Source organism: Pongo pygmaeus, chromosome 9 (genome assembly GCF_028885625.2).
Source record: "Pongo pygmaeus isolate AG05252 chromosome 9, NHGRI_mPonPyg2-v2.0_pri, whole genome shotgun sequence".
NCBI classification, from domain to species: domain Eukaryota; kingdom Metazoa; phylum Chordata; class Mammalia; order Primates; family Hominidae; genus Pongo; species Pongo pygmaeus.
In genome coordinates, this window is record NC_072382.2 from 23,926,744 (window position 1) to 23,943,946 (window position 17,203).

Genomic DNA, 17,203 nt, shown 5'->3' on the forward strand with positions numbered 1-17,203 from the left:
AAGCCAGTATGACTCTGAGCCTGACAGCTTAAACACTACAGCTTAAAGTCTTCCTGAGAAATGTTTGAATTCCTTGTGTACATGTCCTTTTGAAACACTTGCCCACGATTATAATGTACTTTTGAGTACATTATTAGTTTGATCTTTAAATTAGTAGTTATAGCAGGCTTGTTTCTTCCCCAATGTTTATTCCCTTCTCCTACTACCCATATTAGTCTTCTAGGGCAGCTGTCACCAAGTGCCACAAGCTGGGTGGCTGAAAACAATAGAAATTTATTGTCTCCAGTTCAGGTGGCCCGAAGTCTGAAATCAAAGCATCAGCAGGGCCATTCTTCCTCTGAAACCTGTAGGGGAGAAATCCTTCCTTGTCTCTCCCTAGCTTCCAGTGGTTTTCTGGTAGTCTTCGGTGTTCCTTGGCTTGCAGCTGCATTAACTCCAGTCTTTGCTTCCATCTTCATGTGGTGTTTGTCCCTTATGTGTCTGTGTTTTCTCTTCTTTTTTTTTCTACCTCAACCCAAAAGGTACAAAAATAGGTTGTAATTAGGTAAGTTAAGATGAGGTCATACTAGAATAGAGTAGACCTTGTTTACAATATGCTTTTCATTTTTATCCAAGTAACAGAAGTACAGAGTTTGGAGCCATCAGAAGGAATGAAATATTGGCATTTGCAGCAACCTGGATGGAGTTGGAGACCATTGTTCTAAGTCAAGTAACTCAGGAATGGAAACCAAATATCATATGTTCTCACTTATAAGTGGGAGTTAAGCTATGAGGATGCAAAGGTGTAAGAATGATATAATAGACTTTGGGCACTCAGGGGAAGGGAGGGAGAGGGATGAAGAATAAAAGACTGACTACACAGTGGGTACAGTGTACACTGCTCTGGTGATGGGTGCACCAAAATCTCAGAAGTCACCACCAAAGAACTTATCCATGTAACCCAAAACCACCTGTTTCTCCAAAACTACTGAAATAAAATAAAATTGAAAACAAACAAAAAGAAGTACAGAGTTTCAACAGTCAAATGTCACTCCAAGAACTAGGACCACAGTGTTCCCAGCTCTTCCCAAGGCCTGTTCTGCGAGTCACTTTGTATCAGTGCTGTCTGTGCCTCTCTGGTTATAACTTCATTTTCCTAAGTGGCATGATGCTCACTTTCAGTGGTTGTTCATTTTAGGTAAATGGCAAGCCAGTGGGACATATAGGGGCAATTTCTCCCCTCAGGTAGCACAGACCTGATGCAGGTTAGGTGCCTGAGGAGGCTGTAATGAGCAGGTGGTCCTGACATGGGAATGTCCCGCAAGGCCCAGAGGTGGGTCATTCTTGGCACACTGATGGCTCAACAAAGGGCATCACATAGGGACCCATCACTAGGCTTTGCACTCTCACCCTGGCAAGGGAAATGGCTGTGACTCCTCTGTTTTATTCTTAATGTATATGATCCTCAACTTACAGTGGACTTATGTCTTAATAAATCCATCATCAGTCAAAACTATCATATGTCAAAAATGCACCTAACGCCGCTAACACAGCAGATGGTCCCCGACGTTCAATGGTTCCATTTATGCTTTTACCATGTTATGATAGTGCTGGAGTGATGTGCTTTCAGGAGAAATTGTAACCCTATCATGATTTATAAGGAGCTCCTCTAAATCCATCCTACAGTGGGGCTACCTCCCAAAAGACCCATCTCAAAGTTGAGAAATCTTAAGTTGAAGCATCATAAGTCAAGGACTGTCTGTATGCATTTTACTTACATAGAAAGGTTACACAATCCATGTGTACATTATAATACACACCAGGGTCATAGCTACAGGACAGTTTCGGAGTCTGTGATAGCCCCACTTCCTTCACCTGGGTCACCATGGTCTCAGTGTGCCCTTTGTGACATGTGAGCTCTATATGGAAGCAGTCACCAGTGTACCTGTGGCAGAAGGTGGCAGCACCATGGGCTCACCTCCCTCCCATTTCCTCGATCCTTTTCTCTCCTGTGGGTTTCTTTGCTTTCTAGTCTTCTGGCCGCGCTTCCTCATGGTTCTCATTGCTCTCATCCCCCCTGCCCCTCCCTGGGATTACACTTTCCTGTCTCCCACCCCCAGGCCACCTTCCCTCTCAGCTTGACTCCACCTTCCCCGTGATTTCTGATCTTTTCCTCCAGCCTGCCTTTGGGCTTCTCCCTGGACTCTGCATTTCTTTTCACACTCTTTCCTCCTCTCTTTACTTTCTACTTCCAGGCCTTTGCTCACTGGCTCAGTCCTGCTCTTCTGTCCCTCCTCCTGTGGCCCACACCCTGTACCTACGTGGGTGCCACATGGATTTGTGGGAAGCCACCATCCTGCACACGCCACTGTCTACACCAGTTGGACCCTGTTTGTAAAAATCCTGCTCCTTTATTTGTTCAGAAAAGCAGGCTCCTTCCCCCTCCAACTGAAACCCAGCACATGTCCTTTGGCGACAACAGCCTTAGGACCCTCCTGATGTCGGGCCCAGGGGTGCTTTTTCTTCTTATAGGGAAGTATACCAGCCATGTTGGTATAAGGGCCCACTCTGTTCTAGTGTGACCTCATCTTAACTTAGTTAATTACAACCTATTTCTAAATACAATTGGTCACATTCTGAGGTACTCGGGATTAAGACTCCAACATTTATTTGTGGGAGACACCATTCAACTCATAACAATATCTCTTGAACTCCTGGCCTCAAGCAATTCTTCTGCCTTGTGCCTCCCAAAGTGCTGGGATTACAGGCATGAGCCACCATGCTTTGCTCCATAACAATATCTCAAAAGGCAGTACAGTGGCCTGGTGTGTGGGTTCTAGATCCAGAGTGCTGCAGTACAAATCCTGGCTCTGTCACTGAATGACTTAGAGCAAGTTACTTGGAGTATCTGGGCTTCAGCTTCTTCCTCTATAAATCAAAGGAGAACCTCAGAGGAGCATCATGAATTAATATACATAAAGCACCTAAAACAGTGTTGGAGTAGAAATTGCTTATTCCCCTTCCAAATCCCTTTACCAGCTGGTGCACCCATTCCTAGCCATGGCTGATAACTCACACCAGTGATCTTCTATGGAAAAGGTGGCCCATGGGAGCCGCCCTGTTGGAGATGCCTGAGAGGTTGATCTCCCCTTCCTGGTGTACTGGCCAAGGCTGGACTTTATCTGGGACCACATCCTTGCTTAGCTCTTTCTCCTTGCCTGAACTCTCCTGAGAGTACAGCCTCAGTAAGTCAAGTGCATCTGAATTCCTGCCTCAGGCTCTGCTTACAGGGCACCCGACCTGAGCCAAGTGCTCTGGATGAAAGTATTAGATTGCTGTTACCATTAACATGTTCAGGGAGTGTATTAGTCCCTTCTCACACTGCTAATAAAGACATACCTGAGACTGGGTAATTTATAAAGGAAAGAGGTTTAATTGACTTACAGTTCAACATGGCTGAGAGGCCTCAGGAAACTTGCAACCATTGCAGAAGGGGAAGCAAACATGTCCTTCACATGGTGGGAGCAAGGAGAAGAAGAATGAGCAAAAGGGAGCAAAGCCCCTTATGAAACCATCAGATCTCATGAGAACTCACTCACTGTCATGAGAACAGCAGGGAGGTAATTGCCCCATGATTAAATTACCTCCCACTGAGTCACTCCCATGACACATAGGGATTATGGGAACTACAATTCAAGATGAAATTTGAGTAGGGACACAGCCAAACCGTATTGGGGAGCCAGGAATTTACCTCCCAATTTCTCTGCCTTCCCCATGCTTTGGTACTGCAATTATATATATATTTTTCTGCCATTTATCTTACAACGCCAAGAATGAAAAGTTTTCCCCGTACACATTCACGGGTTCCTGGGCTGAGACTGTCCATGCACACCCAGGGGAACCTGTCCCTTCATCACCACTGACCACCCCTGAGAGTGTGTGCAGGCCTGAAGCATTTCTTTTTGCCTTACCTCAACTTCTGACTGCTACAGTTTCCTCTGCACTTCACTTCAGCAGCCCACTTCTTAGTGCTTGCTCCTCAGTCATTTGTATGGAGGACGATGTCTGCTTTGTGACAACATGTGGATTAGTAAATGTTGTTGGCTCAGCCTAACACAGTTCCACCCTATCTGAACTCAGGTTGGCTTGCTACACCTTAGCCCTGTCCCTGTCATCATCATCATCAATCATCACCATCATCATCATCATCATCATAACTGCCCTTAGCAAATGACTAGGATGTACCAAGTTGTCCATAGCATATGTAATAATAACAAAGACATTAGTTTTAACCTTCAAAAATACCCTGAAATAAAGAGTGACATCCCTGTTTTATTAGTGAGGAGCAGAAGCTCAGAGAAGTTAGGTTACTTCCCGTGGCCACACAGTTGAGCCAGACTTTGAATGACAGTCATTTGGGGGAGAACTTGAGTGTAATTACTCAAGTTCTTTGTTGGAACTACATTCTCTATAAGCCCCGAAACCATGAGCCATTGATTTTGTCTAGCGAATAGCACTTCTGATAGCTGGTGTTCTAGGCCCTTCCCAGAAATAAGAATTGATGTTTTAACTCCTTGAATCTGTCCTTTCCTTTTTTTTCTCCAACTTGGGCTTAAAGTTTCCTCAAATTGTTTCACTTCTATTTGCCATCTGAAGCTTCCTTACTTTAATCTACTGCACTCCTTCTCCTCCATTCCCCAAGCCCTGGACAAATTCATGCATATTATTTGCCAATTTCTTTCTGTTCCTGAGATTTGTTTCTCTAACATTCACTCAAGTCTATGCCACCCAAGTTCCAATTCATGATAAGATTTGCATTTTCAGACCTATATTTAAATCAAAGTATATGAGATTCTTGTTCATCACAAATATTAAGAAGGGGGTAGTCATGTCAATTGTCATAATTTATCATGATGTTTGGAAATACTTCGTTAATTAAGTTCCCAAACAAAGCCTCCTTCTTTCCCCTTTCCAGGAGCCCATTAATTAGAATTAGATTATTTTGAAATCACGACTTGGTAGCAACCTGTGACAGATATCTGAGTTACTCAACAAATCACAGGGGCTCTGTGAAATTGCATAGGAAAAGCTTTGCAAATGACAATACCCACTAACAAACTCACCATTTCCAACAGTTCTCTGGCACACAGACTTCCGTGACTCAGGGTCTTTGTGAGTGGGTATCAGGCTCTTGATGTTTGATGAAAGATGAATGTCTAACAAATGCAGTGCAAATTCAATGGCAATCAATTGCAAAGTGAAACTGAAAATATTGCAAAAGGTGTAGGATTTCATGAAGTCAAGGGAATTGATATTGGAGGATGGTCTGAACCATTGGCAAAATAGAAATCAGAAGAACCCTTACAAATTGAAGCAGATAAGGATGAGGATGCCTGAACTTCTTTGAGAGAAAATGATTAGAACATCAAATGCTTAAGGGAGTCTCTTGGGCAAAATGAGGAAGCCTTTAAGTATTTTTCAAAAATGACTCTCTTATTTGTTCTCACTGAGAGCGTTAAATATGAAATAAAGAATGCCCTATTGTGCAATCACACAATTTTGTGAAAAAATTATGCTAAAGGAATCAATGCATGATTTATTCTTTATTCTGGAATAGTAATGACCTACAGCTTGTTATTTATAAGTTTAAATCAATTTTTATAACTTTTCACTTCAGGTTTTATTATTTTATTTTATATTTTATATATATATATAGATTTTTTTTTTTGAGACAGGGTCTTGCTGTCACCTAGGCTGGAGTGCAGTGGCATGATCATGGCTTACTCCAGCCTCGACCTCCCATGCTCAGGCCTCCCAAGTAGCTGGGAGCACAGGCGCGTGCACCATGCTTGAATCCCTCCTTCCTTCCTTCCTTCCATCCTTCCTTTCTTTTCTTTCTTTTTTCTAGATGAGGTCTCGTTTTGATGCCCAGGCTGGTTTTGAACTCTTGACCTCAAGGAATCCTCCCACCTTGGCATCCCAAAATGCTGGGATTAAAGGCGTGAGCCACCATGCCCAGACCACTTCAGGTTTTAATATAGAGCCCCAGTAAACCTGGTTTTCTCTATTTTCTATGACATTTTTCTCTCCTTTTAAGTAAGTTCATTCACTGTGGTCAATTACCCCTGGAAATCAAAGCCTGTCTGTATAGGACAGACAGAGTGCCTGCCCACAAGGAGCTTCTGGTGTTATTGGCGAGGTTTTTCCAAATGCGCGGGGCACAGGACAGTGACGAGTGAGAGGATTCCCTTCTGACCAGGCTGTAACTACGGTTTAACTGGGGAAAGAGGAGATGGGAAAAGGAAGGAGGAAATAAATGTCTTCTATGTTCAGTCAAGATCTGCAGGATCTGTGGCCTGGTCTGGCCTTGCTTTCTTTGGCTCCCAAGATGACCCTCTCCTTCTACACAAACCCTTTTTCCTGCTGCTGTCAGGAACATGTTGACAAGACTCTTTTGTTGGCTTTCTGAGGGAGCTCATGAAAAGCACGTTGGGAATTCAGCAAAACACCGGGGCTCTAACTGCTCCTGAATGAGACAGAATTAGAAAATGGCTTCAAATTGAAAACTTAATTTTCAATTAGTGTACATTCAGGCAGGAGTGGGAGGGATTAAGGGATGGCAACTTGTTTGGTTAACACGCTTTTTAGAAAACACGTTTGCAAGCTATTAGTTAGCTTCCTCCTTTCCTCCCCCTCCTACCATCCTAAGTGCTCCTTGCTCTGTAATTTGGCAGCCGCTCGCTCGCCGGCCTGCTGCGCTCTCAGTCCCTGACTGACTCAGATGCAGATGGCAGCAGCGGCAGCCACAGGAAGTGGGACGCAGCCTGTGGCCTCCGAGATTGGCTTCTCTGTGTCCTCCTTGCTGTGGACCCCGTGACGCCACAGGTGAACTTGCCACCTTAAAAGACGCATGTCCTTCTGATGGCTTTAAAAAACACATTTGGAAAAGAAAAAAACAATTTCTTTCTCCTTCTTTCTCCAGCATATTTGGCCATATTATGAGGCTCGCCATTGGGCAAATATATTCAGCGCAACGTCTAAATTTGGGATTTGCAGTGAGTGGGCTTGAAGGTGGGAAGAATGAATGCTGTAGGAATGGAGTATGAAGTTGGATATAGGGGATGGTAGAGGCACAGGTCAGGGATACGGATGGCTTTATCTGTTCTCTGGTGCCCTCTTTCTCATCTTTAGATAGGTGTCGTCCACTTCTCTCCCTTTCCCCTTTCCCTAATTCACAAATACTTATCCGGCCCTGAGTGTTCCAAGCAACCACAGCCCATTCCCCTTGGTTAGTCCTGCTTTCTCTTGGTACTTTGCTACCTGTGATGAGTTTTCTGTGGAGTCAGTGTCTCTAAAGTGCAGCCTCAATTAACACGTGCACGCGTAACATGGTGTGTTTACAAGTCCTGTAACTGGAAATCATTAATTCAGTCAGCAGAGCAATAACTTCATTAGGAACTTCCTTCTGTCATTAGTAGGCAAGAGAAAGTGTGCCACTGTGATTAAACATGCCATTTCAGACGTGGCAGGCAAGACTGCTATCTGCTTGGCAGGCGTTTTTCATCTTTTCATCTTCCTTCCAACTCTTCTCAGATACAGCATAGCTGGCTGCAAATGTTGGAAGCCAGCATTTCATTCTATAACAGGCATGGCCACTGGCTCTGCTGATCTGTCACTAGGGTTTTCCTGACTCCTTCTTCGACCTTGGCTCACATCCCAGCCCCAAGCTCCTGGCGACATCTGCTCCCTACAGATTGGCCTGAACAAATTCCAACTGCCTTTACTTAAGGCTCTCTCTCTCTTAGTGAGTGCAACCCTAGGCTAATTTCTACAACCCCTTCTCAAAAGCATCAGTGTCCTCAGCCGCCACTAGTGAAATCCTTCCCAAGGTTAAACTCCTCTCCAGAGAAGCGATCACCACACACTGCTTCTTCATTAGCCGTATCGTGCTAATGAGCGACTCTTGTTAATCCCTTCTCTGCCATCCAGTCTGTAGCCTTCCAGCCAGTTTCCAAGAAGTGTTGAATTTAATTGAAGAAACGATGAGACTGGCTCAAATGCTAACACAAGCTTCCAGACTGACAAAAAAGGAGAATAGGAAGGAGTTTTGAAAACAAACTCCTGCTAGACAAATACCAGTGAATCTTGACAGCTCAGGTGCAATTAATTGACTTTGAGAAATGAAACTGAAAGCTAGGATTTTCAGGCTTGAAGGGTCCTAGAAGTCTTGTAATCCCATCCTTTTATTTAAAAAAAAAAAGTGGGGGGTGGGGGGGAAATTCTGATTTAAAGCAGCTAAAGGACCTGCTCAAGTGTCTAACAAGGGAGTGGTAGAGAAAGGTGTCTAGCCCAAAGCCTGGGACTGTTCCTCTTCCCTGTGATATTCAGTATACACACAGCCCTTCTCTTTTTTCCTGTTGTAAAAGCAGTTGAGGTTTTTGGTGATGGTGTCAATGCTCATCTACTTACATTTTTCTTTTTCTCTCTTTTTTTTTTTGGGACGGAGTTTCACTCTTGTTTCCCAGGCTGGAGTGCAATGGTGCAATCTCGGCTCACTGCAACCTCTGACTCCCAGGTTGAAGCGATTCTCTCACCTCAGCCTCCCGAGTAGCTGGGATTACAGGCACCCGCCACCACGCCCAGCTAATTTTTGTATTTTTAGTAGAGATGGGGTTTCACCATGTTTGCCAGGCTGGTCTCCAACTCCTGACCTCAGGTGATCCACCTGCCTTGGCCTCCCAAAGTGCTGGGATTACAGGCATGAGCCACCAGGCCTGGCCTACTTCAATTTTCAAGGATGTCAGTATGCTTCTCCCCAAAATTTAGGGACGTATCAGTCAGAACTCTTTTGGTTGAAAGAGATGAAAATACAATTTGTCAGAAAGGAGAATTTATCAGCTTACAGTCTCTAAGGGAGGTTGGGTAACAATCATAGAAATCTGGGATGCAGGACAAACTAGAACAAGCTCTGGAATATCACCAGCTCTTTCTTTGTTTTCCACTGTGTCTCCTGCATTCTTTCTCACTGAAGACTGCTGTTTTTTCTTTTTTCTTTTGTTCTATTTTTCATATGGAGGGGAATAATTGCTATCGACAGTGCTAAGTTTTACATCTTACAGCTCCTACCATTGAAGAGGACTTAATCACATATATATAGTCTCAATCCTTAGAAAGTGTTTGGTTGGCTGGGGGTGGTAGGAGGAGCTGGCTTTATGTATTTCAACTTACTTGATCCTTATAACAACCCTAGGAGTTTAGTACAATTAACAACATTTTGGTTTTGTAGATGGAGATAATAACACAGATAGGTAAATTTGCTTGCCCGATGCCACACAGGTAGAAAGTAGCAGACTGGGATCTAGACCTGGGCCATCTGGATTTTGGATATTGCATTAAATCATCATGCTAATCTGTGTCTTAAGTGGCCAGACATTATTATGTATGACAATGAGTTTTGGAAGAACCTCTTCTACTTCCTTAAATACTTTACCTACCTGTTGAATAATGATGTTGGTTGATTTAATTCAAAGTATCCATATTCCCCTTAAAATAGAAATAACCCTGGGAACAATATCCTATAATTTTTATTAGTAAGATACCCTCAAATTCAACTAACATTACTTAAATCCCTATTTTATTTATTTATAGAGAGAGGGTCTTGCTGTCACCCAGGCTGGAGCACAGTGGCATGATCATAGCTCACTGCAACGTTGAATTCCCAGGCCTAAGAGTTCTTTCTGCCTCAGCCTCTTGAGTAGCTGAGGCTGCAGGTGTGTGCCACCATGCCTGGATAATTTAAAAATATATATTTTGTAGAGATGGGGTTTCACCATGCTGCCCAGGGTGGTCTCGAACTCCTGGGCTCAAGTGATCCTCCCACCATGGCCTCTCTAAGTGGTGAGGTTGCAGGCATGGGCCACCGCATCTGGACTTAAGTGCTTATTTTACATGCTACATTAGTACCATGAAGCGGATGGGATAATCTTCAGTTTACAGATGAGGAAACTAAGACTTGGCAAGGTTAAGCGACTTGCCAAGGTCAAGCGACTTGCCAAGGTCACACAGAAATAAAGCAGGCAAGCCAGGATTTGCACAGGCCTGCCTTTCTCTGAGCTTAGCACTCTCTAGAATACTGTGCTTGTCAATGAAATGAATCTGTCCCATGCTTTCTGGTTTGCAGAGCTGATTGTATTAGGGAAGGAAGGTGGAAAGTAAGAGGAGAAAAAGAAATTGTGTTCTTCAGGTTTACTGTAAAAGTGAGATTCCTTAAAAGATCTAAGGGGATTGATGTATGAAGAAAAGAGGATGAATGTGAGGGGCTATTCCAGAAAATTCCAGTTTTCTCACTTTACTGCTCAGAGAGAATGGAAACATTCATTGACATGAATAGAAGGCTCCAGCAATTAGGGTGTTAATATTCTGTGTGGTCGTAATTATGTTGTAACTACCAATTATGGGAAAACTCATCATTTGACTGTAATGTAATTACATTAAATAGCACCAGTCATGTCGGTGCAAAGACTGGGGCAACCTCTGATTATCCACTGTACCCAGACACCTCAGCCTGGATCAGGAATAATTGGTGTAATGTGGTTTTGCATTTCAGGGTTGGCCTCTGTGTTCCTCAGAAAATCTTTTCTTGCTTTCTGATCCTCCCTTGTGCAAGTGATTCAGCTGTGTTTGTGACCTGGAAGCTGATGAGAGTTTAACATCCCCAATCTAGGTGTGTCTTAGTATTTCCCGGAGCAAGAAAGGAATTGAGAGGAAAGCATCTCTTACAGTTGGTGAGCCCTCTGAGGACCAAGACTGTCTTTCTTTCTTTCTCTCTCTCTTTCTTTCTTTCTTTTTCTTTCTTTTGTCTCTCTCTCCTTCCTTCCTTCCTTCCTTTCTTTTCTTTTTTCTTTCTTTCTTTCTTTCTTTCTTTCTCTCTCTCTCTTTCTTTCTTTCTTTCTTTCTCTCTCTCTCTCTCTCTTTCTTTCTTTCTGAGACAGGGTCTTACTCTGTCACCCAGGCTGGAGTGCAGTGGCACAATCTCAGCTCATTGCAACCTCTGCCTCCCAGGTTCAAGTGATCCTCCAGCCTCAGCCTCCCAGGTAGCTTGGACTACAGGCATGCACCACCATGCCTGGCTAATTTTTGTATTTGTTTAGTAAAGACAGGGTTTCACCATGTTGGCCAGGCTGGTCTCAACTCCCAACCTCACGTGATCCACCTGCCTCGACCTCCCAAAGTTTTGGGATTACAGGCGTGAGCCACTGAGCCCAGTCTAGTTTGGTTACTTTTCAAAAATTCTTTTTTTTCCCCTGCAAATCCCATTCTTCTCAATCCAAATCCCATTCTTTTCAACATTGGGAGTGTGCCTTCAAGGATTAGTTTTTGTGGGTGTCTATGTTGGAGGTTATACATTTACTTTTTTGAAAGCCAATCACTTGTGAAGTTGATCTCAATGAACATCCTTGGGGAAAACCTACATCTTAGAAGGACAAAGGGAGGTGCAATGAGGTGAAGAGGCTCAAAGGTATGAGAAAGAAAAAAAAAAAGGTCTCATTTTTCTTCTTTCTTTGATGCTTGGATTTGGCAGTGATCTGATTTAAACATTAGGGGACAGCAGCAGATGGTGTGATTTATATTCATATATAAAATGCTTTCCCAAGTGATTTGAAGGCCCTGATGGATTTTAAACATTGTAATAGCTGTGATTATTTTGTTGTATTTTATAGACACATTGTATTTTGGTCATTCCTGATTGATTTCTTCTCAATTCTAAAAGCAGCAGTGGTAAGGATAGGCATCTTCCATTTAAGAGACAGGGAAAGCAGGATGGAGGAAATGATTAAAAAATAGATTTACCCTGGGAGACGTCAGCGCAGGTCACTGCATCATGAACTGGGAGTGAACAGAGACCCTGAGAGCCCAGCCTGATGGAATTTAGTTCATTCTCAACAGAAAACAGATACGATTACAGTGGAGGTCAATAACCGAGTTGCACCAGCTGTGGGATTTGTAGCTTCCTGCTGACTGACGGGCCTCACCTTTCCAGATGAATTTTCTTTGCTTATATTAAGTCTCTGCAGAGAGGATTTTATTGCTCTCTGTGGAGTTAGAGAAGTTAGGCTTTTCAGTTTGGACCTTATGATTCTAAGTGAAAGAGCAACTGGCCTTCTTAATTAATATCTAGAAGAAAGAGCCATTATTTTGGAGAAATCCTCAAGCTATTTCAAAGAGAGGTAAAATCAGGATACTGTGAGGTGCCTCATCTTCCACAGGGAGAAGCTGAGGAGGATGGCACTGAGCTGGAACCTGGAGGTGAGAGCATTTTAGGAAACTGACTCATAAACATGACCCCAGTGGATGTGCTTCTGGCAATGCTGCAGTCCCTGGAATAAGCAAATATCTAAATAATGGCACGAAGTTTTCAGAGTTAGCAATCCCTCCTCTATATTTTGATCTTAATTGTTGACTACCTAACTTAAAACATTTTATTGTCTACTTTTATCCCCAATGTGATTAATGCTTATGATAAAATTCAGAAAGTCACAGAGGAGTCATTATCCTGTTTCTCTGTTGCACCGACCTCGACATCTTGCCTGTGTCCCATGTTTCTCCCACATGCCTATAGATTGGTGTGTCCATTTCACACCGATTCAAGAAATGGAAACTGAACAGCTAGAGAAAACCTTCCCTAGCACTGAAACCAGTGGTGAATTTGGTAAATGCCTTGCAGAAGATATAGAAGAGGGACAAGCATTTAAAAGATCTAGAAACACTGATGGTTGAATTATGCATTGTGTTTCAGAGCAAGAATGCTTGGACAGTGATTGGAAAAGGAGGTAAGAATATTAAGGCTTTCTATACAGACTACAGAGCCAGGGTTCTAGCCCCAGAGGGCAATGGCCCCAAGTGCATGCTGAGTATCAGTGCTGATATTGAAACAATTGGAGAAATTCTGAAGAAAATCATCCCTACCTTGGAAGAGTACCACCATTATAAAGGAAGCAACTTTGATTGCGAGTTGAGGCTGTTGACTCATCAGAGTCTGGCAGGAGGAATTATTGAGGTCAAAGATGCTAAAATCAAAGAGCTTCAAGGGAACACTCAAACAACAATCAAGCTTTTCCAGGAATGCTGTCCTCATTCCACTGACAAAGTTGTTGTTATTGGAGAAAGACTATGGAGTTGTAGAGTGCATAAAATCATCCTTGATCTTATATCTGAGTCTCCTACAGAGGATGTGCACAGCCTTATAATCCCAATTTTCATGATGTAACCTATTACATTACATGATGTAACATCATTATATTATGGTGGTTTTACAATGATGTCTGATGACCACCATGGATGCCTGGTGGGGTTTCCCAGGCAGGGAAGAGGTGGTTTTGACAGAATATCTACCAGTCAGGGTGGGTGTTCCATGTGGCCATCTGGAAGAGATTATGATGACATGAGTCCTTGTTGAGGACCACCTCCTCCTTCTTTTCGACAAGGTGCCTGGGGTGGTAGCAAGGCTGATAATCTTCCTCTTTCTCCACTACCACCACAGAGGGTAAGAGACATAAGGGCCTATGACAGAAGAGGAAGACCTGGAGATGGTTACATGGCATGGCTGGCTTCAGTGCTGATGAAACTTGGGACTCTGCAATAGATACATGGAGCGCATCAGAATGGCAGATGGCTTATGAACCATAGAGTGGCTCCAGATATAATTATTCCTATGCAGCGGACAGTGGCTCATATGGTGGACCTATTATTACTACACAAGGTACTATTCCCAAATATTTGATTGGATCTATTATTGGCAAAGGTGGTCAGTGAATCAAACAAATCCATCATGAGTTGGAGCTTCAACTAAAGTTGATGAGCCTTTAGAAGGAGGTGAAGGTCAGATCATTATCATTATAGGAACATAGGACCAGATATAGAAGGCACAGTATTTGCTGCAGAACAGTATGAAGCAATTTTCTGGAAAGTTTTTACTAATGCTAGTGAAGGACTGAAGGAGTCCTGCATCTTTTTTTTTTTTTTTTTTTTTTTTAATTTGCTTCTGTTTAAAAAGCCATCATGCCTCTGCTTCACAGGTGTTTTGCATTTGAGGTGTAGTGAAACCTTTGCTGTTCACCAGGTGTAAGGTTTTAGTTCCTTACAAACCGGGTTGGGGGTGTAGGGAAGGGCTTGCAAAAACTAATGTTGAAATTTTGAAACAGCAGTAGAATGAGCGGATTTTTTTTTGTGTTCATTGTTACTGGTTTAAAAAAATGTTCCCCCATGTAATTTTTGTGAACACCTTACTTTGTGGTCACTGTAACATTTGAGGGGTGAGACAGGGAGGAAGAGTAACTGTAGGCCACATGTCCCTGGCATCTGTTCAGAGCAGTGTGCAGAATGTAAGGCTCTTTTGTAAGAAATGTTTTACAATTTTTAAGATAAATTTAGATAAACCTAAAATAGTCACAGAGGATGTAAAATAAAAGTGAAAGACTCCCTTCTTACCCCTCACCCCTCCATCATACCCTTTAAAACTAACAACTGTGAATCGTTTGTTAACCCTATACAATCATTTTAAATAAAAAATAAGCCTGTGTGTGCATGTGTGTATGTGTGTGTGTCTAAATCATATTCTTTATATATTTCTACAGCTTGTTTTTTAAAAAAATTAACACTACAGGCCGGGCGCGGTGGCTCACACCTGTAATCCCAGCACTTTGGGAGGCCAAGGCGGGTGGATCACGAGGTCAGGCGATCGAGACCATCCTGGCTAACACGGTGAAACCCCGTCTCTACTAAAAATACAAAAAATTAGCCGGGTGTGGTGGCGGGCGCCTGTAGTCCCAGCTACTCGGGAGGCTGAGGCAGGAGAATGGTGTGAACCCAGGAGGCGGAGCTTGCAGTGAGCCGAGATAGTGCCACTGCAGTCCGGCCTGGGCGAAAGAGCAAGACTCCGTCTCAAAAAAAAAAAAAAAAAAAAAAAAATTAACACTACATATCAGGCATTGCTCTATATCATTAACTATAGACTTAAATGGTTTATTTTAAAAATATTACAAATTATTACAGTGCATAAATATACTATTATTTACTTCCATCCATTATTGATGAACATCTGGGTGGTGGTCAGGATTTTTTTCTTTATGCTTTTAAAAAACTGTTGTCATTGCAAACAATGCTACTCTTCACACTGTTTGTGCCAGTTCATCTTAGATACCTGAAGACCGGAGCTGGAAGTATCTTCAGAGGTCAGCAAGTTCAATTTCTTCTATTTGCAGGTGAGAAAATTGAGGTCAGACAAAGAAGAAAGTTATTTGCTCAGGATTATATATTCTGTTATGGTTTCACCATGTATATGACCCTGATCTCTTGACTCCAGAATCTTCTGTGTGTTGGAATTTAAATATAAGTGACTATTGAATATTCCTTGAAATAAGTAGTCTGCAGGCTGGGTTTTCCATTCTTCCATTATGTAGTTTTCTGTTGGGGCTGCTGCATATAGATGTGTATGTTGTGCACTGTGTAAAAACACTCAGACTAATAAGAGGTGAACGAGGGCTGAAATGGAAGGTTTGCTTCATTTGTTAAGCTCTGAATCTGGTCTTGATGCTACATCTGAGTGGAATTTCCCAGACTGGGCACCTTTCTCAAAATTACCCAAAGGCACCATGCAGGCTAGCAGAGGTCCTCATTTCTGGGATTTGACTTTAAAACAGTAATGCAGCTTGTTGTGTCTTATGCAACGCTATTAGTTCCAGTGGACACAGAATTCCACTGTTGTTCACACTTTCTTGTCTAGTCTTCCTGATGACTGACAGTTCGCATTTGATAGATAACTGGGTGGGATTAGGGCTACAGGATATGGTCACAGGTGGGTTAAATTTAACAGCCAAGTGTGGCTGACAGAGAGGTCTCTCATGGGCAGAAGATATTATTTACTCTTTTGTGGTTTGATACTCAGCTTTCTGGAGCCAATGATGTTCTCCCTGCCTTGTGAAGCAGGGACACAAGGGGCCCTGCTTTTTCAGTTGGAGGGGCCCCCTTTTCAGATAATTGGTAGCTTGGAGCTCTGCATTTCTCATGACCTATTTTCCCTTGTATTCCCCACTCTGCTCCTAAGTATTGTAGGTTCCCTCTTCAGCTGCTGGTCAACAGACTCATCTTGCATGACAACTGTTCAGCTAAAGACAATTTGCCGCAACAGCTCCAGAAAAGTTATTTCACTTTTTAAACAGATTCCTGTTTTTGTTATAATTACTTTTTTTTTTTTTTGAGTCAGGGTCTCACTCTGTTACCCAGGCTAGAGTGCAGTGGTGTGATTTTGGCTCATTGCAGCCTCAAACTCCTGGGCTCAAGCCATCTTTGCACCTCTGCCTCCTGAGTACCTGGGACTACAGGTGCATGGCACCATGGCAGGCTACTTTTGTTTGCTTATTCATTAGTTTTGTAGAGATGGGGTCTCACTGTGTTGTCCAGGCTGGTCTCAAACTCCTGGACTCAAGTGATCCTCCTATCTCGGGCTCCCAAAGTACTGAGATTACAGGTGTGAGTCACTTTTCCAGGCCGGTGTGATGACTTTTTAAAACAAAAACACACTCAGATAAAATGAACTCAAAACACACTAAATATAAATGTTACAAAGAAGAGTGAGATTCCAGGATTCCATCTGTAGGCATTTACTGGACCCAACAGTTTCTAGTCAGAGACTATATGGGACTTTTTGACTTGCACATCATTCTGAATGACCTCCCATTTTTTCATATTTAACGACTTTTTAAAAAGAGCAGTTTTAGGTACAAAGTAAAACTGAGAGGATGGTACAGAGATTTCCCATATACTCCCTGTCCACAACATGCATAGCCTCTCCCATTATCAACATCCCCAACTAGGGTGGTACATTTGTTACAATTCACGGACCTACATTGACACATCATATTCACCCAAAGTCCATAATTTACATTATGGTTCACTCTTGGTGTTGTACATTCTACAGGATTGGGCAAGTTTATGAAGACATGCATTTATTTACCATAATAGTTTCATACAGAATAGTTTCACCACTCTAAAATGTCTTTGTGCATCACCTATTCATCTCTCTCTCCTCTAAACCCTAGCAACCACTGATCCTTTTATTTTTTTTAAACTTTATTTTTTCTTGAAAAAAAACAAAAACCGGGATACATGTGCAGAACTTGCAGATTTGTTACATAGGTATACATGTGTCATGGTGGTTTGCTGCACC

At 42.7% G+C, this 17,203-nt stretch overlaps 1 protein-coding gene across 1 annotated transcript; it reads left to right on the forward strand.

Annotated features, from left to right (window-relative positions):
- Positions 1 to 1,286: 1,286 nt before the first annotated feature.
- LOC129008603 (heterogeneous nuclear ribonucleoprotein K-like) lies at positions 1,287 to 14,557 on the forward strand. The gene is made up of 4 exons (XM_063671648.1): positions 1,287 to 1,312; positions 6,077 to 6,214; positions 6,714 to 6,864; positions 12,776 to 14,557. The coding sequence occupies exons 1-4, from the start codon at positions 1,287 to 1,289 to the stop codon at positions 13,244 to 13,246; spliced, it is 786 nt and encodes a 261-aa protein (XP_063527718.1). The 3' UTR covers positions 13,247 to 14,557.
- Positions 14,558 to 17,203: the final 2,646 nt, after the last annotated feature.

Excerpts from the sequence above, each read along its gene's own strand:
- LOC129008603 (XM_063671648.1), top strand. The coding sequence starts at position 1,287 with ATGGGAATGTCCCGCAAGGCCCAGAG. Across the intron at positions 1,313-6,076 it reads ATGTCCCGCAAGGCCCAGAG|TAAGTTCATTCACTGTGGTC; the intron begins GTGGGTCATTCT and ends TCTCCTTTTAAG. Across the intron at positions 6,865-12,775 it reads TGGACCCCGTGACGCCACAG|AGCAAGAATGCTTGGACAGT; the intron begins GTGAACTTGCCA and ends ATTGTGTTTCAG.